Source organism: Mixophyes fleayi, chromosome 1 (assembly GCF_038048845.1).
Source record: "Mixophyes fleayi isolate aMixFle1 chromosome 1, aMixFle1.hap1, whole genome shotgun sequence".
Taxonomy (NCBI): Eukaryota; Metazoa; Chordata; class Amphibia; order Anura; family Limnodynastidae; genus Mixophyes; species Mixophyes fleayi.
This window is the reverse complement of record NC_134402.1, coordinates 5,141,719-5,166,131: the sequence shown is the minus strand read 5'-3', so window position 1 is coordinate 5,166,131 and position 24,413 is coordinate 5,141,719. Positions and strand designations below refer to the sequence as shown.

General features: G+C 43.4%; 1 protein-coding gene across 1 annotated transcript; it reads right to left on the bottom strand.

Annotated features, from left to right (window-relative positions):
* Nucleotides 1–490: 490 nt before the first annotated feature.
* LOC142100085 (uncharacterized) lies at nt 491–21,861 on the bottom strand. The gene is made up of 4 exons (XM_075184091.1): nt 21,671–21,861; nt 9,246–10,083; nt 7,649–7,829; nt 491–1,775 (listed from the first exon to the last, which is right to left on the bottom strand). The coding sequence occupies exons 1-4, from the start codon at nt 21,684–21,686 to the stop codon at nt 1,572–1,574; spliced, it is 1,239 nt and encodes a 412-aa protein (XP_075040192.1). The 5' UTR covers nt 21,687–21,861; the 3' UTR covers nt 491–1,571.
* Nucleotides 21,862–24,413: the final 2,552 nt, after the last annotated feature.

Here is a 24,413-nt window from a genome sequence, read left to right as displayed (position 1 = left end):
ACTGCTTAAGGAACCTGATTTAATGGGTATTTACCTGCTGTAATTCCTGTCATCTACAGATTAGACCCAATCTAATCTTTTATCCGGCTGCTCTGAGGTTGGGACCCAGCATCCAGTACCAACACTCTGCACGTTACCCTGCAGCTCTGGCCAGTGTGATTGGCCAGGGGGAACCATCCCCAGCAACCCTAATCTGAAAGAAGAGGTCAGGGGTACCAGGTGTACCAGCAAGGGGGTACCAGAGTAACAAGAGTTACCTAGAAGGATGCAGTTCTAGGTGCCGCTAAGAAGCCTAGTGGTGGCAGCAGCAAAAGCCCCTCCTACGGTGGATAAAGGGCGTATTTGGGATAAAAAAAGGGGAATGCAAGCCCAGCCAGTCTCCAGTAACACACGTACAGGGTGGCATAGGAGGTCCATCCAGTCACAGTTATGATACAGTTTTACAATCATGAAATATTGATACAAAGAAGGAAAACAATAAACACAAAGGTGCCATGAAAATATTTTTTATTAAATTAACTTTGAATACAGATTATCATATAGGTAAGTGGCTCGATCAGTGCAGACATTTCCTGTCCAAACCCATTGAGATGATGCACCCAACATCCAGAAAACTAGTCTAGTAGAATACCAGGACACTTGCTGCTTTAATGTCCACTAAAGATATTTCAATCAAACCTCTGCCGAGCTCCCCCTTATATAGAGATCATCAAACGCCGAAACAAAAGTATAAAATAGACAGTAGATGGCAGCATTACTCCAACTAAGCATAAAATATAGGATTATTATACATAACAGTAGAAGAGAGCAGCACTACATCTAAGCTTACATTGTGAGAGTTATAAAGAATACTTAATGTGTGTTCCAGGCCACACACATATATACACATGCACTATAATTATGCCTGCATCTATCAGTATAACTTAGTATGTGCACTGGCATCAGGGAGATTGTTTAGGTGTGTGAGAAAAGCTTCCCAGTGCGGGTTTCAGGGCAGTATAATTAGGAGTTGCACCTGTGGGCTGCCTGCAAAGGGCTGCAGCTCTGAGCATTGGTTCTCCCATTTTCTGGGGAGGAGGTCAGATGTCTCCTGAGAGAAACTGCAACTTGGCCTGTGAGTGTCACTTGTTTGGTTTAAGTGAGGGAAACTAGGCCTCACTCTAGAGCAGATACTCTACTATATTAGTTAGTAGCCAGACAGCTAGGATTGTTGTTTATGTTCCTGTTGAATAAAACTAGTAGAGACTATTAACCTGAAACACTGGACTTGTGTGACTTTCTGTCTGATGTGCAACCGTCCACCCCAGAGTACGATTTTATTACAATAGATATTAGAATATATATATATTATTCTTAATGCAAATGCCCACAATTTGCTAATGTTTGCGGTAGTGGTATTGATTATAGGGCCATTGGCTCATATTTACCCCTAGGACATTTATTAATGTTGCCGTAGCTAAAAGCTTTGCAGAATTCATAAGCAATAAAATGATTTGATCTCTGAGCATAATTTTGTTAAATCTAGTTATGGTTGGATTATATGGAGGCACAGAGGAGCAGTCATTAGGTCATCATTTGTTATAGTCCTCCTGTGTAACCATCATATTGTAGTGGGAGACGCCATTCCACATTCCTTCAATTTCAGCTTCAAAGCCACAGACTGTCCTGACTCTGGCCCGATACGGCACATTTATTTTTGCTTTCACCACTGAGGCCACCATCCGTATGGCTTTACCAGGCTGCAGCTCCACGGCTGTGGTAGATGAAAATGAATGCTGTGGGAAAAGACAGGAATTAGGAGCCATGTACTGAGCACAAATGTGACGGTATTTCTTGATAAGCTGCAATTTTAAAACTGTTGTATATTATAGGACAGAAAAGAGCAGACATCATTGGGCCTATTTATTAAAAATACACTTATCATTGTGACTGACAAATATTGCTATGGCAGCTGATCATAGGTATAATTATTACTCTGGAGACCTCACTCTGCTTTGCAGACCATGCACAGCTGTTATATATAAAGTATACAGCAGATCTATGTTATATTATATTTATCTTCTTTTGTATTTCACCCTCAGAAAATACATACTATTTTCTTGGGCTGGGCAATACCCTGATTCATTGCAATAATAAATATATTTTTCACACTATTTTGTTTTTTAACGCCATCCATTAGAACAGAACATGGGCCTCCAGGGCGATAGGTAACCCTTATCCCTCTGCATATTTCCCCATTTCAGCTGGGTCTACCATGACAATACCATGTTAAATCACAGGATAATTTTTTTTTTTTTAATCTTTTGAAACAATTAACAAAGCAAAGATGAACTTATCTCTGTGATAGGTCTATCGATGATAAATATAGACCAACATTTGTTAATTTTTAGTGTAAAAAATATATTTTAACCTATTTACAAAAAATATTATTAAAAGCCTTCTATTAATAAGAACATTTGAAAACTGCGTTACGCTGCTATTCATGAGTTGTGGTACTTTACGGAAACACCTCATCAGGTTTCCAAAAGTATTATGTTACAATTTCCATTTTTTACATGCAGTACCATTTTCTACCACCAGATGTCATAGCACTGGATTTGTAATTGAAAAGGATTTGTTTATTAAGATTTATATATATAGCGTGAGGATGCCGGGCTTACTGTATCGCTCTGTGCCGCACAGCTGACCTAACTGATAGCTATCCATGGTTCTAAATCACCCAGGCAAATATGCAAAATAATATAATTAGGTTTATTTAACAAAATGATAGCATGAAGCAGCAATACTCATCATCATCAACACTTATTTATATAGCGCCAGCAGATTCCAATAATAACATTTAAATAACACCCTGCAACAAATAACGCTACAGTCTGGCACAGACAACATGATGAAAACACCTCACAAGTTTCCTAGCCACTATCAGGGGGTGTCGTCCATCCAAACTTCTCCTGGGATGCAGACCCTCTCTCCTTTAAGGCTACCAGCAATGCAGCGGTTCTGAGTCACTGTCACTCCGCTTTTGGGGCACTCACAGCTCTCCAAGACCTGGAGAGCTAGATCAGGACAAGGCAGTACTCCAGGGACCGATTGTCCCTTCCCTGTCACCTGGCAGAGACCGAGTCCTCAACGCCAGCCTGACTTCAGCTAATACTGGATAGTGATAGTGAGTTTCAGGACCTGCCTGACTGGGCCTTTTCAGTGATTACCTCTTCACAGGTAAAATACAGACAAAGGGATAACAGATGAGCCACCCTTGATATAACTAGGGACAGGTTTTGTTCTGAGGCCATAGACAGAGTTTGTTTAAACAGAATAGGTCACAATCCAGAGACATTGCATTTAAATACATAATGTAGTCCTCTGTAATAAAACAAAGCGCTCTCTCTGTGGACCTCATCTGTATCTTACCACATGAGACCCCCTGGTGTACATTCATACAGGAATGGTGTACAATAATCCTTTTGCCTAGGCTGAGGCAATGGACTAGTCTGCAGGTATACACAAGGTCATGCTGCCTGAGATATTACCACTTAAAACACACTATGTACAAGTTTACATATGATTGCTAAATACGGGGAACCAGAGGGCTAGAAAAAGTATATGTTATTATTATTATTATTATCTTTGACTTATAAGGCGCCACAAAGGGTCCGCAGCGCCGTACATTACATATACAGAAAACAGAACCAAGACACAACATGATACACAAATATATACAAACACAGGTGACAGGGTAAAGCAAATCAGATTATATCTGACAGATAGAGAAAGGGATAGTAGAAATCAACAAGAAGAAGGCCGAAGATTAATAAAACAGGGAAAACAGGGCTAGCGAAGCAGGCCAAGAGGTACAGAGGGTGAAGGAACTGTAGAAGGAGCACACAAGGAAAGAGGGCCCTGCTCATGAGAGCTGACAACCTAGAGGGAGGGGGAGACACATAAATGGGGGTACTAACTAGGGGAGAGAGCCAGGACAAGAAAGTTAGGAGGACTGATATACTTGAATAAAGAAATGAGTCTTAAGGGCACGCTTGAAGCCTTTGAGAGTAGATGCTAACCTGATGGAACGTGGAAGATCGTTCCACAGCAGGGGAGCAGCCCGGGCAAAGTCCTGAAGACGAGAGTGAGAGGAGGTGATCAGTGAAGTAGTGAGGCGGCGGTCACAGGCAGAGCGGAGGTGGCGGGTAGGAGTGTAGGTAGAGATGAGATTGGAGATGTAGGGAGGGGAAGATTGACTAAGAGCTTTAAAGGTGAGGGTGAGGAGTTTAAATTTAATTCTGTAGGGTATGGGAAGCCAATGTAGTGACTGTTGACGGGAGACCGCAGAGATAGAGCGGCGGGAGAGAAAAATGAGGTGGGCAGCAGCATTGAGGATAGACTTAAGAGGGTCAAGACGAGAAACAGGTAGGCCAGAGAGAAGAAGGTTACAGTAGTCAAGGCGAGAAATAATAAGCGAGTGAACAAGGGTTTTCGTGGCTTCCGTGGTGAGAAAGGGACGTATCTTAGATATATTCCGAAGGTGGAAGTAACAGGATTTAGAGAGGGACAGAATGTGAGGCTTAAATGAGAGGGAGGAATCAAGGATGACTCCAAGGCATCGGACTTGGGGGACAGAAACGAGGGTAGTGTTATTAGCAGAAATAGAGAGGGGGGGAGGTGGGAGAGTCCTGGCAGGGGGGAAGACTATAAGCTCGGTCTTGGAAATATTGAGTTTAAGGAAGCGTTGGGACATCCAAGATGAGATGGCCGAGAGACAGGAGGAGACACGAGACAGAAGGGAAGGGGAGAGGTCAGGGGATGAAAGATAGATTTGGGTATCATCAGCATAGAGGTGGTACTGAAGACCAAAGGAGCGGATGAGGACACCAAGGGAGGAGGTGTAGAGGGAGAAAAGCAGGGGGCCAAGAACGGAGCCTTGAGGAACGCCAACTGGTAGGGGAAGAGGGGGTGATGTAGAATCATGAGTAGAGACTGAGAAGGAGCGGTTGGTGAGGTAAGAGGAAAACCAGGAGAGGACAGTGTTACATAGGTGTTAAGATTTGAGAGTTTGCAAAAGGAGTGCGTGGTCAACGGTATCGAAGGCAGCAGAGAGGTCAAGAAGGATAAGAAGGGAGTAGTGTCTATTGGGTTTAGCGAGGAGAAGGTCGTTGTTATAGTCACTCATCTCCCGCCTGGATTACTGCAACCTGCTCCTCACTGGCCTCCCCCACTCACATCTCTCCCCCCTCCGATCTGTACTCAATGCGGCCGCAAGACTCATCTTCCTCTCACGCCGCTCCTCCTCTGCCTCCCCTCTCTGCCTCGCCCTACACTGGCTTCCCTTCCCCTATAGAATCCTCTTCAAACTCCTCACCACCACATACAAGGCTCTCTCCCACTCTACTGCCCCCTACATCTCTAACCTCCTCTCCATACACACTCCTGCCCGCTCCCTGCGCTCAGCCAATGATCGCCGCCTCTCCTCCTCTCTTATCACTTCTACACACCAGAATCCAAGACTTTTCCCGTGCAGCCCCCCTTCACTGGAATGACCTCCCTCGTTCCATCCGCCTCTCTCCTACTCTGTGCTCCTTCAAACGTGCGCTGAAAACCCACCTCTTCCTTAAAGCCTACCAACCATCCGCATAACCCCTTCATCTCCTCCACTCGCTCTCTCCCTTGCCTCATCTGGCTCCCCTTGTGCCTGTTCTGTTTTCCCTCCCTTAGGATGTAAGCTCACTTGAGCAGGGCCCTCTTTCCTCCTGTCTCCTCACCTGTTCTTCTGCTCCGTGTTTATTGCTTTAACCTGCCTGGAGCTCCTGAAGTACTGGTATATCTGTTTATTGTTTTGTACTGTTTCACCCTGTATAGTGTACTGTTTGTATGGTGTACGGCGCTGCGGAAATCTTGTGGCGCCTAACAAATAAAGGATAATAATAATAATAATAGTCTACACTTTGTGGGAAACGAGGTGCAGACTGGTTGAGGTGATACTAATACCTCGTTTTATCACAGTCAGCATATTCCATAGCGATTCTTTACAATTGGGAGGGGACATGGTAGTAAAGCAAGGCTGGGTATTAACAGACAGAGGTAAGAGGGCCCTACAAATACAAGTTTGATAGATTTGGTTAAGTGCCTCAAAATGCATATTGGTCCAACCAGATTGCAAAAGTAAAAAGTGCTTTGTGGGACTAAGTGATCCAGTAACACAGTAATTTTGGTCTGGGGACAAAGGGTAAATTTTGAGTTAAACTCTGTAGAGGCATGGTAATTGGGTAGAGTAGCTTAGGGTGCTTAGGAGAGTAGTTTGAGAATTTGATAAGTTTGTCTGGAAAGGGGAGTTTTCAGGGAATGTTTCAAGGTTTGGAAACTAGAGGAAAGTCTTGTTGTGCGAGGGAGGCTATTCCACAAAGTGGGTTCAGTCCAAATAAAGTCCTGTAACTGAGAATAGAAGCCAGTTACGTGGATGAGATATGTCGATATTATGTAGAGCAAAGGGGTCAAGTTGGAAGATATTTTGTCACAAGGGAAGAGACCTATGTTGGTGCAGCGTTGTTTATGTTATTATATGTTAGTATAATTATTTTATATTGGATTTAGTCAAATACATATATATATACATATATATAATAATGTAGGGATTGACAGTCACTTAATCACAATTGATTTTCCCACGCTGGTCCCTCATGATAAGGTGAGCAGTGAAGTCTTGTCCGAGTCACATCAGTTCAATATCATTTTCAAACAACTTGTTTCTGGGAACAAGTTGTTGCTGAGGACAGTGTCATCATTGCTGTGGATACATCTATATTCCAGCATCTATAATGAGTCATTCATACATAATGATGACTGCAATACCTCTGCTCTGACCACATTTATACGCTCTACTATAAGGTGAATGTATTGTAAGATACGTGCAAACTCTAATACAAGCCATGTGTAATGTTGGAACACAAAAATGCATTGGTTGAATATTTCCACATTGACAAATCATTCTGAGTTTCTGCTGGAGAAATACCAGAGAATAACTGAAGATGTATATACAGTCATATAGGTTGTGCAACATGAAATGCCTGTAGTATCAGGTATGTAACATGTGAGCTTATATTTAATTTCTCATGTTATTGTTATACAAACTATGTTTATATATATATATATATATATATGTGTGTGTGTGTATTGTGGAATTAGAAATGTAAATCATTTTTCAATTTGTTAAAAAAACAAACTATTTTCCAACCTCCAATTATTTGTTAATGAATGAGAATATCTGTGCATTATTATATAAGTTAGTATTGTATTCATCAATGGTACAAAACAGAAAGAAAATTTAAATATGTAAACATGTGGACCCATCCCGCATCTTGTTTGTGCACAAATGTACAGTATACTGACCAATCAGGTGACTGTTCACACATCCCCACACTAATGATACAACTGTAACAGAATGTGACCTCATATGTCATTCTCCAAATTGATCCTAAATTGCAACTTACCCTAATATTGTGCCTACTGATGGGATACTCAGCCTTGTCTCGTTGCCCGCTCACAGCTGCCTTTGAATGCGGATAACCAATTAAAACTTCCAATAAATTATAGTTTATACCCTTTGGAACAATGATCTAGTGAAAATAATTCTTAACACAAATATAAAACCACTTACCGAGGTTTCGTTGGTCTCTGTGAAGCTCCATTTATGGGTTGTGCTCAGGTCTAATTTAATTTTAGCACCAGTTTCAGCAATACATGGGATTCCAGCTTTAAATTCGAGTTCACCACCAATTAGAACTGTAAATCCGTGCTCATGGGTAAAAGTGCTGGACTGTTTAATGGTTTTATCGACTCTGAAAAAAGGCAACAACATTGTGTGACACAGGAACCTACTGCAGATCATTCAGAGAACTGGAATCTTATCAATGGATACAGTCTCAATTTGTATAACTGTCCCCACTACAATAAATGGGGTCTGCAGGAATGTAAGGAAATTAAATTTGACACACATTTATAATGGGAAAATGTAATTAATTCCAAACCTAAAAGTCCTGTAAAATGTTAAATTTCCAATGTGATGGGAGTCTCCCTATATAAGCTCAGTAAAGGTTTTCACTTACCCCAATAATGTAGAAGTTATGTGTACTTTTGTGTCTGGATTTGTGGGTGAAGACAGAAGTGTTTGTAAAGTTTGGAGAGGTGGACGGTTGGTGCGGGGCTGAGTGAGGGTCTTCCTTGATTAGTGCAGGTCAGGTACACAGGATTGTACTAAAGTGTGTAAACTAGATGTTGTGTTTCGTGGGATGAGGTTATATACATGAGATAAAATAGTTGTAGGTTAGACACTGCCTAGAAAGAGTGAAAATGACCCATCATAGATTTACGGGGACAGTTACAGACAACGTGAGTTGGAAGGACACCTCGCAATGTGCTCAGACAACAATTAGGGTACAAATATTGTAACGTTGTGGGTCCACATATTTCATGGTTTGTATATGGCTCTTATTGCCATAGAAGTGTGTATATAGAGCTCTCTAATGCATATAATGGGGTGTTATTTATAATGTGATACTGTTATATAGGGGTCACCAGTATAATAATATTTTATATCTACGTTTGGTATTAATACAGTAATAATGTCAGTGTTACTTCCAGGATGAGGTTTGATACTGTGATTACACTCAGTGTTGTCAATTGAGCACATTTGCCCCTGTTCATTAACTATGTATTATGAGAACATGTAAGATATTTGTACATATAGGGGCTGATGCTGGGTTGGACCTACGTCTGTTTGTTTAGTGTACACTCCGCGACTTAGTACCGCACATGCTCACTATAACACGTACATCTGTATGTAGAAGTGGTCACATCTTGTGTCTCCTTACGTCTGTAGAGGAGGAATGGGCAGGGACAGGACGGTATAACACAGTACAGTACAGCCATGGTGGCACAGACCTGCACGGAGACGCATGTACAGCTGTCCGGAGCCGGATCACTTGCTGGTTTAATGATATATGCTTTAGGTCTTTTAGCTGGCCCATAAAAATGAATGTACTCGCATTGGATTGTAAATGTATTGATCAATATTAACAATGAACTTATAACTGTCTTCTTTGTGTAAAATCATCTTCAGGATTATAATAAACAGAAATAGTGCTTTTTTGTTTTTTAAAGATTTATGTGGACAATACTGGGCAATTTTAGCAGTTGTATTGTAATAAGATAAATCTATTAATGGAATATAACTTTGTGTATCATACAGGACTTACGTGAAGTTATGCTTTAATACGGAGCTGCTTTTCCTGTTGTCAGCTATTTCCTCCTGTATAAATTCTGGAGTTTCAGAAACTCTTTCACCCTTTTCAGGCAGGAAAGAAAAGCTTATAATATTGTGAATGGTTTTATCCACTGTGAAAGATAAGAATGGAAACATGTTATATCTGCTTCCCAACTTATCAGCATTATCCTTATAGCGGCCATCTTCAGGAATAGATCCTCTGTAGAGGGTTCCATCGTCTTTAGCGACACAGCACAATTTTCCATCAGAGCTGAAAGCCATGAAGTGCGTCATCCTGAACCAGTCACATCCTCCAACTACTGTACTTGATTTCAGCCAATCCATTGGTGCTGATGGAGGATCGGCCTTAACAAACTTATCATTAGTTACAGCGTACAGAACGCCCTTAGGATCAAAGAACAAGGCATCAAACTGGTTCCAGTGCTTCTCTCCTATCAATGTTGCTTGCTTATAGGGCCAGGATACGTTTTCATTATCTGGTTTTGGACCCTTGTAGAAGTGTCCATCGGATGTTGTCCCATACAAGTCTCCATTGGGGTGAAAGAAAATAATTTTAAATGTGCTCCAGACAGATTTCCCAACTCTTCTGGCAACAGAAAACCAGTCCACATTATTTCCAGGTATTGGCCCTCTGTACAGATCTGTACCACGGACACAGAACAGCTCCCCATCTGGGCTACAGGCAATACGGCTGACATTCTTTAGGTAGCCCACAATGGCTGCTCGCTCATAAAAACTGTCTTGTCTGTTGATTGGTAACAATCCAATCTTGACTGTGCCATCGTTCTGAATGGCCAACATGACAGACTCTTGAATATAACAGAAAAACAGAAAAAGTGTGAGGTTTACTGCACTTACACAGATAGTATAGAATGGTGGAAATAAATTATACATAATATAATACATTTACATTGTATAACACACTGGTTATGTTTACTTACTTATGTCATGAGTAATATATTAGTGTTATTTAATTACTGCATCTATCTGGGTCTTATAAGAAAACATCTTGGTTAACCTAAAAATAGTGGAAGCTGGTACATTAGAGAGCGCAGTACATCTGTCATATTCTGGAATCACTGTATCCATAACCATCTGCTTACCAAGCAGAATTGTGGTTTTAATATAAATTGAGCCTGAGAGGCCAAGAAGTTTGACGCATAACTGGGACTTCATTAGTTATACAGTATCATAGAACATTGATTACCCTGGGTCCAGCGTTTCACCCAATCTGGCTGGTCCTGATGTCTGCTGCTGTCTGGCGATCAACCACACACTGCATGTATGAGAGAAGCTCACCGCAGTAGGAGAGAGGAGAACACCACCGAACCACATCAGACATCTGGTCCCTGCCTTACCTGGTGGAAGCCACATCTCAGAAGTTATCATCAACCTTCATTTGCAAGGTGCCACAGATTCTCAGTTGGATGGATTTCTGGACTTTGCCGTTGTAGAACATTCACCTTTTTGTTGTTCAACCTCCCCAGTGCTGCTGGGACCTTGTGCTTGAGGTCATAGTTTCTAGCAGACTGAAGCTGGTTGTCTTGCTGAATCTCCCTGTATTTTTGACATATCCAAGCACTGGGATATCATTTTGTATCCTTTTCCTATCTTGTGCATGTTTATAACTTTTTTTAATATTTTTAGATTGCTCTTTATTTTAACAGCTTTCATTCATATTCACAGTGTGACCAATATTATTTGAATCGGGGTCATTTATCCCTAAAATCTGACGTTTTTTCAATGATTCGCAGGTAGAAGCTAATTTAAGGGCAATTGTTAGGGCAATATCTTTAATCTGAGTTTCCACATGGGGTTGAATACTTATGCAAGCAACATTTTCAGCTTTTATTTAACAAAAATATGCAGACAAATAATGAATTATAAGTTTGAAAATGTACTTTAAGAGCCTGCTGGTTCGCAATAAGAATAATATCAAATATTGCAACAGCACACTCTGTATCATTAGACTTCAAATAGATTTGTGGATAATTGATTACATAAATTTATTAAATATTTATTAAAAATCATACACAATTGTGAAGATACCGGGTTTAACGTAACCTTCTGGGCCGCACAGCTGGCTTACCCGGTACCTATCCAAGGTTCAACATCACCCAGGCAAATATCCAAAATAAAACAAACAAGTTTATTTAACAAAATTGTAGCACAAAACAGCAAAAAACAGATGTAAAGAATAATAACTTGCAACAAATATCACTACACTACAGTCTGGCATAGACAACATACAGGATATAATAAAACACCTCACCAGTATCCTTGTCACTTTCAGGGACTGCTGCCCCTCTCCTTTAAGACTACCAGCAAACGTAGTGGCCCTAAGTCACTGTAACTCCGCTTTCGACGGACACACAGCTCCCCAAGACCTGGAGAGGTAGATCAGGGCACGGCCGTACTCCAGGGACCGATTGTCCCTTTCCTGTCAGGGGCAGAGATTAATATATCTCAACGCCAGCCTGACCTCAGCTATCACTTTGTAGTGAATGCCAATTTTGCTGCCCTCTCTAGTCTTTTAAGCCCAGAAATGACCTCATCAGCAATCCCAGGATCGGCCTGATTGGTCCTTTCCTTTCTTTACCGTTTCACAGGTAAACATACAGACCAGGAGATAGCAGATTAGTCACTCCTGATTTAATTAGGAACAGATATTGTTATGTGGAAAGATCACCCTTCAGACACACTTTCATTTAAATACTGTGGCAAGAGCCCGCTACTGCAGAAGCACACGCGAACAACTTCTTCCTTTTTATGTAGCTTTATTGTCAGGATGGTAAATGTTTTGACACCGTATACTTGCACAGCATTTATGGAGACCCTAAACGCTAGCTATACATAGACCAGCTCTCTCTCTCAGGACCAGCCAGCTTACCCAGCGTTGGTCTCAGTGCACAAATGATACAAACAAGCTTTTATACCCAACACTCCTCCCCCAGCCTTAGCTTGATGGACAGGTGACACACCCACCTTCTCTTTAAAAGGAAACGCCCCATCACTGGCTCTGTTTGTACTAATCAGACACACCCTGTCTGTTTGCTGAGAGGAAGGATTTCTCTATCATGTAAGTTAACCAAACTTAAACTATTGTTTGTTACACATAAGTCATCAATCTAGGTGCATTACTGCACAAATGTTTTACTCTACTTTCATGCTTTCTCTGCATATTGCCAACTAAATGCCTCCCTTTGTTACATATCCCTCCCCCTAGCGTCTCCAAGTAGGGGGACGCGGACTTCGCGAGGAGCACATATTTTCGTGGCATTTTTGTGCAGAATCCCAGGTCTATGTTCTACTGAGAACTTGAAAGGTTGTAGTGCCAAGAACCAGGGGTTACCTTGGCATTTACCTCCCGGTTGCTCTGCATCCATCTCAATGGTGCATGGTCTGTTATTAAGGTGAACTCTCTGCCTAGGAGATAATAGCGCAGAGCTTCTGTAGCCCATTTAATGGCGAAACATTCTTTCTCCACAGTGGCATATTTTTGTTCCCTTGGAATTAACTTACGACTTGGGTACAGGACAGGATTTTCTACTCCATTCTTCTCCTGTGACAAGACTGCACCTAAGCCAACACCAGAAGCATCAGTCTGGAGGAAGAACCTCCGGGTAAAATCCGGTGCTTGTAGAACTGGAGAGGAACAAAGAGCTAACCGAAGATCAGAGCAGGCGGTTTCTGCAGAATCAGACCAGGTTAATCTATCTGGACAACTTTTTTTTAACATGTCCGTAAGTGGAGCAGCTCTAGTGGCGAAGTGGCTTACAAACCGCCTGTAGTAACCTACTAAGCCTAAAAAGGTTCTTAACTGCGACTTTTTTTCTGGTCTTGCTCAATTTTTGACTGCCTCCACTTTGTCTAGCTGGGGTTTTACACGCCCTCGACCAACAACGTACCCCAAATATTTGGCTTCTCTCATGGCTATGGCACATTTCTCTGGGTTAGCTTTTAACCCTGCTGACCTTAATGAAGCTAAGACCGCCTCAACTTTGGCTAAATGTGATCCCCAGTCTGGGGTATAAATCACTATATCGTCCAAGGAAGCGGCGGCATAAGCTGTGTGAGGTCGTAGCAATTTATTCATGGCCCTTTGGAAGGTGGCAGGTGCCCCATGCAACCCAAAGGGTAGAACTTTATATTGATAGAGACCATCAGGGGTGGAAAATGCAGTCTTTGGCTTGGCCGTGGAAGTCAGGGGAACTAGCCAATAACCCTTTGTTAGATCAAGGGTTGTTAAATAATTGCTACCAGCAAGATTTTCCACTAGTTCATCCACACGTGGCATTCGGATAGGCATCAAACTGCGACATACTGTTTAGGCGCCTAAAGTCATTGCAGAATTTAATTGTCCCATTGGGTTTCGGGACAAGCACAATGGGACTATTCCACTCACTAGTGGACTCTTCAATCACATCTAACTGAAGCATCTTCTCGTCCTCCTTTCTCACATCCACCCGTCTGGCTTCTGGAATACCTTACGGCTTCTGCTTTACAATGACTCCTGGCGCAGTGACAATGTCGTGTTCGATTAAGGTAGTGCGCCCAGGAATGGAAGAGAAGACATCCCTGTTCCGGCGAATCATTTCTTCAGTCTGTTGTCTCTGCTGAATGGACAAAGCTGGCTCTATGGGCACTTCAGACTTTTCAATGGCAGTACTCACTACCTGAGGAGAGGTTTCCTCATCATGCCAAGGTTTAAGGAGGTTAACATGATATATTTGTTCCTCCCTACTCCTGCCTAACTGGCGGACTCTGTAATTGACAGGACCGACAGCCTCTAGAACTTCATATGGACCCTGCCAATGGGCGAAAAGTTTGCTTTCCTGGGTGGGAACCAGGACTAGGACCTTGTCCCCAGGCTTGAAAGATCGAACAACAGCACTTTTATCATAACTTTTTTCTCTGTCGTTCCTGAGCCTCTTTTACATGTTGCTGCACAATGGGCCCTATCTTTCCTAGCCTCTCATACATTTGGGACACATATTGGACCAGATTTGGCTCCCTGGGACCTTGCTGCTCCCACCCTTCTTTTAACATATCCAAGATATCTCCCAAACAATAACTCAAAGGGACTAAACCCTGTTGAAGCTTGAGGTACCTCACGGATGGCAAACATCAAATAGGGAATAAGAGTGTCTCAATCTTTTTTTTCTTGAGCCACTGCTTTCCTGAGCATGTGCTTTAATGTGCGGTTAAAGCGTTCCACCAAGCCATCTGTTTGTGGATGGTATACAGAGGTGTGAAGCGCCGTAACCCCTAGCAACTGGCACATGTCCGTCATCAGTTTAGACATGAATGGAGTACCCTGATCTGTGAGAATTTCTTTGGGTATTCCCAAACGTGTAAATATCAATACATCCTGGTTCACCTCTTACCTTGCCGACCGTTCCTTCTCTGTTTCCACCTCTGATTCTCTCTCCCCTTCTTCCTCCCTTCCAGTCGGGGTCCCTCAGGGCTCTGTCCTTGGACCCTTACTATTCTCACTATACACCTCTTCTCTGGGTGCACTCATCATCTCCTTCGGCCTCAAGTACCACCTTTATGCTGATGACACTCAACTCTACCTTTCCTCTCCTGATCTCTCTCCCTCCCTTCTTTCCAGGGTATCCGCATGCCTCTCTGCCATCTCCTCCTGGATGTCCTCTAGATTTCTTAAACTCAATCTTGCTAAAACTGAACTCATTGTCTTTCCTCCCTCTCGTACCTCCTTCCCCTCTGACCTCTCCATGACTGTTGACAACTCATCTATCTCCCCTGTTCCCCAACTCCGCTGCCTAGGTGTCATCCTCGACTCCTCTCTCTCCTTTGCCCCTCACATTCACTCTCTCGCCAAATCCTGCCGTTTCCAGCTTCGCAACATTGCCCGCATTCGGCCCTTCCTCTCCCAGGATGACACCAAATCTCTCGTCCACTCTCTGATTATCTCCCGCTTGGACTACTGCAACCTTCTCCTTATCGGCCTCCCCCTCTCTCATCTCGCTCCCCTTAGATCTGTACTTAACGCCGCTGCTAGGCTTATTTTCCTCTCTCGCCGTTCCACCTCTGTATCCCCACTCTACCAAGCCCTTCACTGGCTCCCCTTCCCCTACAGAATCCTTTTCAAGCTCCTCACTCTGACTTACAAGGCCCTCGCCAACTCCACTGCTCCCTACATCACTAACCTTCTCTATTCACACTCCCTCCCGCTCACTGCGATCGTCCAACGATCGTCGCCTCTCTTCCCCTCTGATTACCTCCTCTCACGCACGTATCCAAGACTTCTCCCGCGCCGCTCCCCTCCATTGGAACAAGCTCCCCCGCTCCATCAGAACTTCCCCTAATCTGTCCTCTTTCAAACGAACATTAAAAACCCACCTTTTCCTTAAAGCCTTCCAGTCTCATGCCTAAACTCCCACCGGTCGGCTACCTCTCTTTCTCATCCCTTCTTCCCTTCTCCCCCTTCCTCCCGTCTCTCCGTCTCATCCATGTGTCTGTCTGTCTTCCCCTCCCTTTAGATTGTTCGCCCCTTTGAGCAGGGCTCTCCTACCTTCTGTTTCCATCACTTTTAACTGCGCTCTCCAGCTACTCAGCTCACCTCCTCTCAGTCCCTCTGCCCTCTGTCTCCTCTCGCTTCTCTCCGCTCCCCTCAGTGACTCTCAACCTGTCATCCGTGCCCACCCTCTTGGGCCATAGTTACCTGCCTGTACTCACTTTTCCCCTCCCTCCCTCTCTTTCATGCTGTGCCTGAGCCCCCAGTGTTATAGTGCTTACTGTTACTTGTACTGTGCTGTTTCACCTTGTACTGTGCCATTGTTTGTCCTTGTACGGCGCTACGGATACTTTGTGGCGCCCTATAAATAAAAATTAATAATTATAATAATAAAAAGTTCTCTAGCTATGGTGCTGGACTTTATGTTTCGTACGGGAATTGCCTCTGGATACCTGGTCGCATAGTCAAGCACCACTAGTATATATTGGTGCCCACGTGCGGATTTTTCCAGTGGCCCCACAAGGTCCATAGCTATCCGTTCAAAGGGAACTTGTACTATTGGTATTGGAATGAGAGGTGCCCTGTACATGGGTTTGGGACAGGTTCTCTGACAAATGGGACAGGACCGGCAATACTTTTTCACTGCCATGTGTACCCCGGGCCAGTAAAACCTAAGCAGAACTCGTTCCCGTGTTTTATCCTCCCCTAGGTGTCCCCCACAGACATGTGTGTTTGCTGCTTTTAGCACTAGGGTTACATGGACCTGAGGAACCATTAATTGTTCTACTTTTTCCCCCTGCACATTAGCAACTCTATACAGGAATTTATTTTTAACAATAAAATATGGTATATCTTCTGCAGGCTGGGCGGCTTTCGCTATCCCATTTACCTCAGTCATACTTTTAAAGGCATGTTCCAAAGTGGCATCATTAAGTTGGTCTCGAGCAAAGTCCTGCAGAGGAAACAAAATAGGTATTGCGGACCAGTCCGTATCCTCACTGACAGGCGGGGTGGGCTCATCTGCGACATCACCGACCAATGGTAGTTTGGTCTGTCCATGTTTCCCCGCAGGTGGATGCTTTTGTGGAACTCCTGCTGTGACTCCCAGGATGGCATTCCGGTTTGGCGGTTCCCAAAGATCGATGTCCAGATGTTGTGGACTCTTAGCCGGTTCCTTTAAGACCGGGCTTCCGACCGTTGCATCAGTTGCCGGTCGCTCACCGAGGACATCATTAAACAGTGGGAAGTCTCGCCCCAAAATGAGTGGATATGGGAGTTTAGGTGCTATGGCAGCTACCACCATAACAGTTTTGTCTTTGAGTGTGACTGGTAGTATTGTTCTTTCATACTCCTCTGTCTTGCCATGTACGCAAAGAACCTTTACCTTGGGCAACCGAGAAGTTATGGTTTCAGGTAAGGCAGAGCTGGAAACCAATGAGAGTTCACTCCCCGAGTCAACCAAGGCCAGCACAAGGTTTTGGTTGATTAGCACAGTCACCCGGAACAAACAAGGACTTCCTGATGTGGGACTCATGGTAAAACAGCTTGGAAAAGCAGGCCCAATATGTGCCACGGAACAATCCATGTGTTCCGGTAGTTTAGGACACTCTGCCTTAAAGTGACCTGGCTCACCACATTCAAAACACTTCAGATTAGACGGCTTTACACCTGGCCCTCTGTCCGTAGCAGTTTTGCCATTGGGTCCTGTAGCAAGGATTGTCAAACCTGGCTTTTGGCGTGGCAGCGGCTTTGGCACAAATGCAGGTTCTTTAGTCATTTGCTGTAGCGCACAAAACCTTTCTACCACGGTGGCAAGCTCTTCATAAGTTTGTGGGTCTGATTGCAGAACCCACCTTTGCAAATCGTGGTTCAGCCCCCGGATGCAGTGATCTATCGCCAGAACTTCAATAATCTGAGAAGGCGAATTCTCCTCAGGCTGCAGCCATTTCTTTAAAATTTTAGAAAGCTCAGCCACTTGCGCTCTGACTGTTTTTTCTTTATCATAGCGCCATTGGTGATAGCGCTGGGCTTGGCCTGGCACGGAAATTCCAATGCGAGCCAATATCTCTGACTTTAGGCACAAATAATCAGAGGCCCGTTCCTCATCTAGATCCATATACGCTCGCTGAGCTTCACCAGTCAGATATGGCGCCAGCCTCTCAGCCCAATCTTTAGGAGGCCATTTTGCCTTTTTTGCAAGTCTCTCAAAGGACACCAGTTATGCTTCTATGTCATCACCTAGCGACATTTTCTGGAAAACAGGACCAAGTGGTTCATTTCTGTCATGTCTCACCTGGCTTAACTCTTCCCTTAAGAGCCTTGTGTTTTCCACCTGTGCCTCGGCAACTCGTAGCATCTGAGCTTGCTGCTGTTGCTGTGCAGCGGCCACATTCACGAGGGTTCTCAGTACTTCCTCCATGTTGACGTCTGCTCGAGTTGAGTAGCGGAAACTTGCTTCCCGGATTATCCCACTCCTCACACCACTTGTGGCAAGAGCCCGCTACTGCAGAAGCACCCGCGAACAACTTCTTCCTTTTTATGTAGCTTTATTGTCAGGATGGTAAATGTTTTGACAACGTATAGATTTCAAAGCAATTATGGAGACCCTAAACGCTAGCTAGACATAGCTCAGCTCTCTCAAGACCAGCCAGCTTCCCCAGCGTTGGTCTCAGTGCACAAATGATACAAACAAGCTTTTATACCTGATACTCCTCCCCCAGCCTTAGCTTGATGGACAGGTGACACACCCACCTTCTCTTTAAAAGGAAACGCCCCATCACTGGCTCTGTTTGTACTAATCAGACACACCCTGTCTGTTTGCTGAGAGGAAGGATTTCTCTATCATGTAAGTTAACCAAACTTAAACTATTGTTTGTTACACATAAGTCATCAATCTAGGTGCATTACTGCACAAATGTTTTACTCTACTTCCATGCTTTCTCTGCATATTGCCAACTAAATGCCTCCCTTTGTTACAATACCCAATGCAGTCCTCTGTGATTAAACATAGAGCTCTGTCTGTGGGCCTATTTCCTATGCTAGCACACATATATCAAAGCTAAAGGAAGAGAGGAGACCCCCTGGTGTGATGTCCATTCATACAGGACTGGTGGGCAATAAACCTTTTTGCCTAGACTGAAACAATGGACTAGTCTGCATGTTAATGATACAGACTGGCAGTTACTTCAAAACAGAAAATACACAAGCTTAAATATGACTGACAAATATGGGGGAACCAGAGAGCTAGAAAAAGTATATGTTTGATAGTCCGCAGTCACCTCATTACCTCACAACAATAAATAAAAAACCTCATGAACTCTATGTAACCCCCTGTCACTGTGTAGTGTGAGGTGTACAGTTTAGACAGTGCACCTCCTTCTCAGCCCTGGCTAGCTCCTGACGTGGATGTAGATGACCAGGGGGTCCTCGCACATGCAGGTTATAATTACACAGTCTCTGTGAAGATGTTGGGACACAGGTGATGTAACTGGGGGTGCAGTGCAAGGAGATGTCTCTATAATGCGGGCATCAGACCATCTCTATATTGCAAAATAAACTCTTTATTTCATACTTGCCAATTTTTAGTTGGCGTCCGAGAGCTGCTGGGGGCAGGTGGGCATGCAGGGGGCGGGGCTCCAAAAATTGCGTCATGATCATCATGGCCAGTTGACTTATCCAATCCATTAAAGATTCTATATAAAAGGTCCCACACTAAAATAGTCTAATAATATAAATTGATCAGAAAATGAATACACTGCTCCACTGTGTATGTGAGATCCACACAATTCCACTTGAAAAAACGGTGTCATACAATGTAATGTCCAGATTTGTGTTTAATTAGGGAGTAGTATTTCCCACTGTGACAGGAAGGACCGCCTATACCACCCTGTCTGTTGTTGCTGGGAACCGGCTGGGCTTACTTTGCTACCGTTCCCTTTCGTTATCCCAAATGCGCCCTCTAATTGCAGTAAGAGGTCCTTACAAATGCTGCCACCACTGGACTCCTTACCGCCATCTAGTATCGGGTTTCTTCTGGCTAACTGATGCTGCGAGTGTACCCTGTTACTGGTGTACCTGAACTGGTACTCCTGACCTCTTACTATGGATCAGGGTTGCTGTGCATGGATCCCCCCTGACCTATCACACTGACCAGGGCTGCTGGGTAGCAGGCAGGGCGGTGGTACTGGATGCTGGGTCCAAACCTCAGAAACAGCCGGGAATGGATTAGAGTTGGGTCTAATCTGTAGGTCAGAGGGATAGAGATGTTTCCAAGTAGGACTTTGAAGCAAGTGATATTTATTTGCCCACACTGGTTGAAGGTACCAGGGAGCAGGTCAGATGAAATAAGAAGAACAATTTTCAATATAGGACAGTGCTTTTTATACAGAATTGGACACAGCCTCACAGGGTAAGCCAGCCCCCTGAGGCCTGAGCTATTTTTTAGACTCAGGATGCAATTTGTTTACCCAAACATGGATTTACATGCAATACAAAGCTAACATTATTTACACTTTTCTGTGATATCCTAAAACTTGCTGTGATTTCCTGCATCTTGTTTTAGAAGCAGATAATCTAGTAGCAAGTCTAATTAAACCTTCCTGTGCCTTCAGGTGCTGGACCCTCACACATCAAAAGGTCTAACTAACATGACATTAACATGGGTCCTTTCTTCAGCAAGTTGCAGAATACACATATCCTCCAAAGAAAAGAATTCCCCAAGAAAAGTTATAAACCCCAAACAAGTCATTTCCATACCCAAGATACACAAAAGACTTCCTCAACAACCCTTATTGTGTCAGATATATACCTCAAATTTCTTCCCCTGGTCTCAGAAATAAGGATATCTCCTTTACCAACATACCCACAATATAAAAAATAAGTACATTTGCAATTATATAAATAAGTGATCCAGTCACTCTCACATATATGTTAACAACATCTGGACACTTCAAATAAAACTCACCATATAAGATATATAGGGGTATATTTACTAAACTGCGAGTTTGAAAAAGTGGAGACGTTGCCTATAGCAACCAATCAGATTCTAGTTATCATTTATTTAGTACATTCTACAAAATGACCACTAGAATCTGATTGCTATAGGCAACAACTTAACTTTTTTAAACTCGTAGTTTAGTAAATATACCCCATAGTCTTTGCGGTCTGTAATTACAACAACCGCTTGTGTAATATGGACGAGATGTTAACTCCACACTGACAGCTCTTATAATGGTGTTGATGAATGATTCAGGCTCTGTTTTTTTCAAGCCAAACTCATTCAGCTGCACTTGTCTGGAGCGAAAACAACGACTACCGTCTCCTACTGAGATGCTGGCACACTGCTGACAGCCTTGAAGCAGCTTCCAATGCATCCGTTGTCCCAGGGTTAACCATTCCTTATCCTCCCAGTGTGTACTGTGTTTGTTAAGCCACAGTACCACAGGGTTTGTCGTTTTACCTCATACACAAGGATATAAGTATCAACTCTGTGCTGACAGTTCATATGCATATCAGAATAAATTAAAATATGAAACTCAGTCCAGTCTTAGCCGTTTCATTGCAACTCTGCAGTATAGAGGATTCTGTTTGATTCATACAGATCGCGCTGACATTGGAAGCTGCTACAAGGCTGTCGGCGTGGAGCAGTGTGACGGCGTCTCAGTAGGAGACGATAGCAGCTGTTTTTGATCCGGACAAGTGTAGGTATTTGGATTGAAAATATACAGAGCCTGAATCATTCATCAACACCATTATAGAGCTGTCAGTGTAATAACTGTAAGTGGCCGGTGTTGTGTGCTCAGTGCTCTGTTCCTGCCCTATACTATACCTTACCTATACTATACCTATACTGGGCGCCTCATCACAAGCACAGCTATATAGGGCAGAATAAAGACGTTTATAGAGTGATCACTCACCAGGTGTAGAAGCCATGGTGCGGTGTATTTCCTTCCTTTGGTCTTTCTTTGGGATGTACAGTTAAGTGGGACCAGCTTAGTCTCTGTGTTCTTGCTCTGAATCTCTGTTGGAGGCTGCAGTGTTTGTTCTCTTATCTGTACCAGAGAATGTGGCTGATTCTCTTCTACCGTTTCCTGGTGGTTCTCTAGGATCGATCTGGATTGGAAAGATTTGGTTGCACAGATTATAGAGATTCAGGTAAATAGTTGATCTCTAAGAAATGACATTTCCTCTTTCATAATATAAATACCTATTTACTACCGCAGGATAAATGTTTTCAGTTTACCGTATTACGTCTGTGTGTGTTACAATATGGAATACACATTTATATACAGTGCCTCGGAAAAGAATTTTGTTTTCCAATATAACATTTTGAGTCACACATTTGCCCTCACAAACTCTACCAAAAAAGGTAGCTAATAATGCACTATAAAGTAATAATAATAAAAAAAACCCTTGAAATATCAGTGCTTAGTTGCGCCTCCTCTGGCAGATATTACAGTCGGATGTCTTTATGGATAAGTATCAAGAGTCTGATTCATTAATGGGTGTAAATGGTGATACATTGTGCATTTTGTGCACAATTACTCTGCACATGCCCAGAACTGGACCATACGTCAGAGACACATAAACATCCAACTCATCTTCAAGAGTGAAGGACCTTTAGCACAGCCTACAATTTCAGGGGTGGAATGGGGAGGCAATGGGCACATGAGGATTTCTAGATGGGAGTTTCCAAGCCACCCTAGAGTGGGCATAACCCTTCCAACCACTTCAAATACACGGGCAATGCAGGGTGCACCACTGTTACGTGTGTGCAGCTTCACAAGCAGTGCGGTGTGGAGCAGGACATACCTCCCAACTATCCTTACAGTCAGGACAAAGTCATGACTGAGCGGGACAGTCACCCAAAATCAGGACTGCCCTATCAGAATCAGAACAGATGGCAGATTGCCCTGCTCTCTCCTACCCGTTCCTGAAGCTTTCACTACCTGCGGCTGCTGGTGTCTTCATTGCTGACTGTCTGAATCTTCAAATGTTGGAAAAAAGTATAGGTTCATGAAATGTGGAAAGCTTAGCAACGAGTGAACCCTTCACGTCTCCCTCCCCCCAGCTTCAACGTTAGATCAATAGCACCTATGTTAATAATTAGGTCTCCCTATCTGCAAGCAGCACAGACATAAAACTAGTTGCATATATTCAAATAAACAGAGAAATCCGCACCAGATCTGTCTTGAGCTATCTTTACTTACTACTGGAATTAGTCCCTCACATTCAATTATAGGGGTGCACTGCTAGAACAACACACAGTATAATAGACAGAAAGGATGTACTGACTGGAGGCCCAATTCTCTAAATTACACATTATTTTTGAGAATAATTGTCCCTCACAAATAGTTGGTTATATTTTATATTGTAACTTGTCAGTGGGGTCAACATGGGGTTAATTTTCATACATTGCAAATATTGAACATCAGTTTGAAAAGGAAGATGCACCTAAAAATGTTGTAAGTGTCTCAAACTATGTCATAGTCTCCATCCATATTCAAAGTCATGTCATAGTCTCCATCCATATTCAAAGTCATGTCATAGTCTCCATCCATATTTTAAGTCCATTTTAACCTTCCATCTAGGGGGTAAATGTATCAAGGTCCGATTTTGCCAGCGTGTTAAAATCGGGGCAAGTCCCAAAATCATCAAATGTATCAAGCTGCGCTTTTTACCCTGATTTTCAAAATAGCTGGTCATCTCCGGCGATTTGCTGCGATTTCAAACACTACACGTGGTTGGCAAACTCTCCTGTGTTGTAGCAGCGAGTTGTATACACATCACTGTTACACTGCCCTGTCATACAGCTGTAAAAACTGTAAAGAATAGATAATAGTAAAAAAAAGCGTGGGGTCCCCCCTCTATTCATGCTTAACCCTAGTGCTGCCTGACTACTGCTGGTTCTGTGAAATTCGGGGAAAAATTTTGCGTGGGGCCCCCCCGTTTTTCATAGAACCAGCACTAGGCAAACCAGCTGGGTGGCCTGGGCGTCCCTAGGGGGAGGGCCCGCTCGTTTTTTTTCGGTGGATCCCACTCCATAGGGAATCCAGCCCAGAGCTGAACAGTCTGGGGTTGGTTAGTCATTATGGCAGGGGGACCCTTGCCGCGTGTTTCCCTGCTATAGTGCCTCCAAACCCGGCTGGTTTGCCTAGTGCTGGTTCCATGAAAATCGGGGGGACCCCATGCAAAATTTTTCCCCGATTTTCACGGAACCAGCAGTAGTCGGGCAGCACTAGGGTTAAGCATGAAAGAGGGGGGACCCCACGTTTTTTTTTTGTTTTTTTTTACTTTTATCTATTCTTTACAGTTTTTACAGCTGCCGGAGCTCCGGCAGCCGTATGACAGGACGGTGTAACAGTGATGGGTGTAAGCAGCATGTTGTATCTGGCGTGTTTGAAAGCAAACTCTCCTGAGTTTGCTTAATCGCAGCTTCATACATTTGAGACTTGTATAGCTGCAGTGGCAAACAGTTGGGAGTTGCAAATAGCGATTTTGACAGAAGCACAACTCTGGCGATTTTACATGAAATCTCAGCTTCATACATCTGCGAGTTTCAACTCCCAAAAAAATCGCTGGATTTGTAAAATCGGACCTTGATACATTTACCCCTAGGAGATCATATGTATGAGGTGTAGACAGTGTGTGTCAGTCAGT

What these genes read in the sequence shown, in the direction of transcription:
- LOC142100085 (XM_075184091.1), bottom strand. An exon ending in GTATTAAAGCATAACTTCAC is followed by an intron (nt 7,830 to 9,245) that starts GTAAGTCCTGTA and finishes GCCTTTTTTCAG; the next exon opens with AGTCGATAAAACCATTAAAC. An exon ending in CAGAGACCAACGAAACCTCG is followed by an intron (nt 1,776 to 7,648) that starts GTAAGTGGTTTT and finishes CTTTTCCCACAG; the next exon opens with CATTCATTTTCATCTACCAC.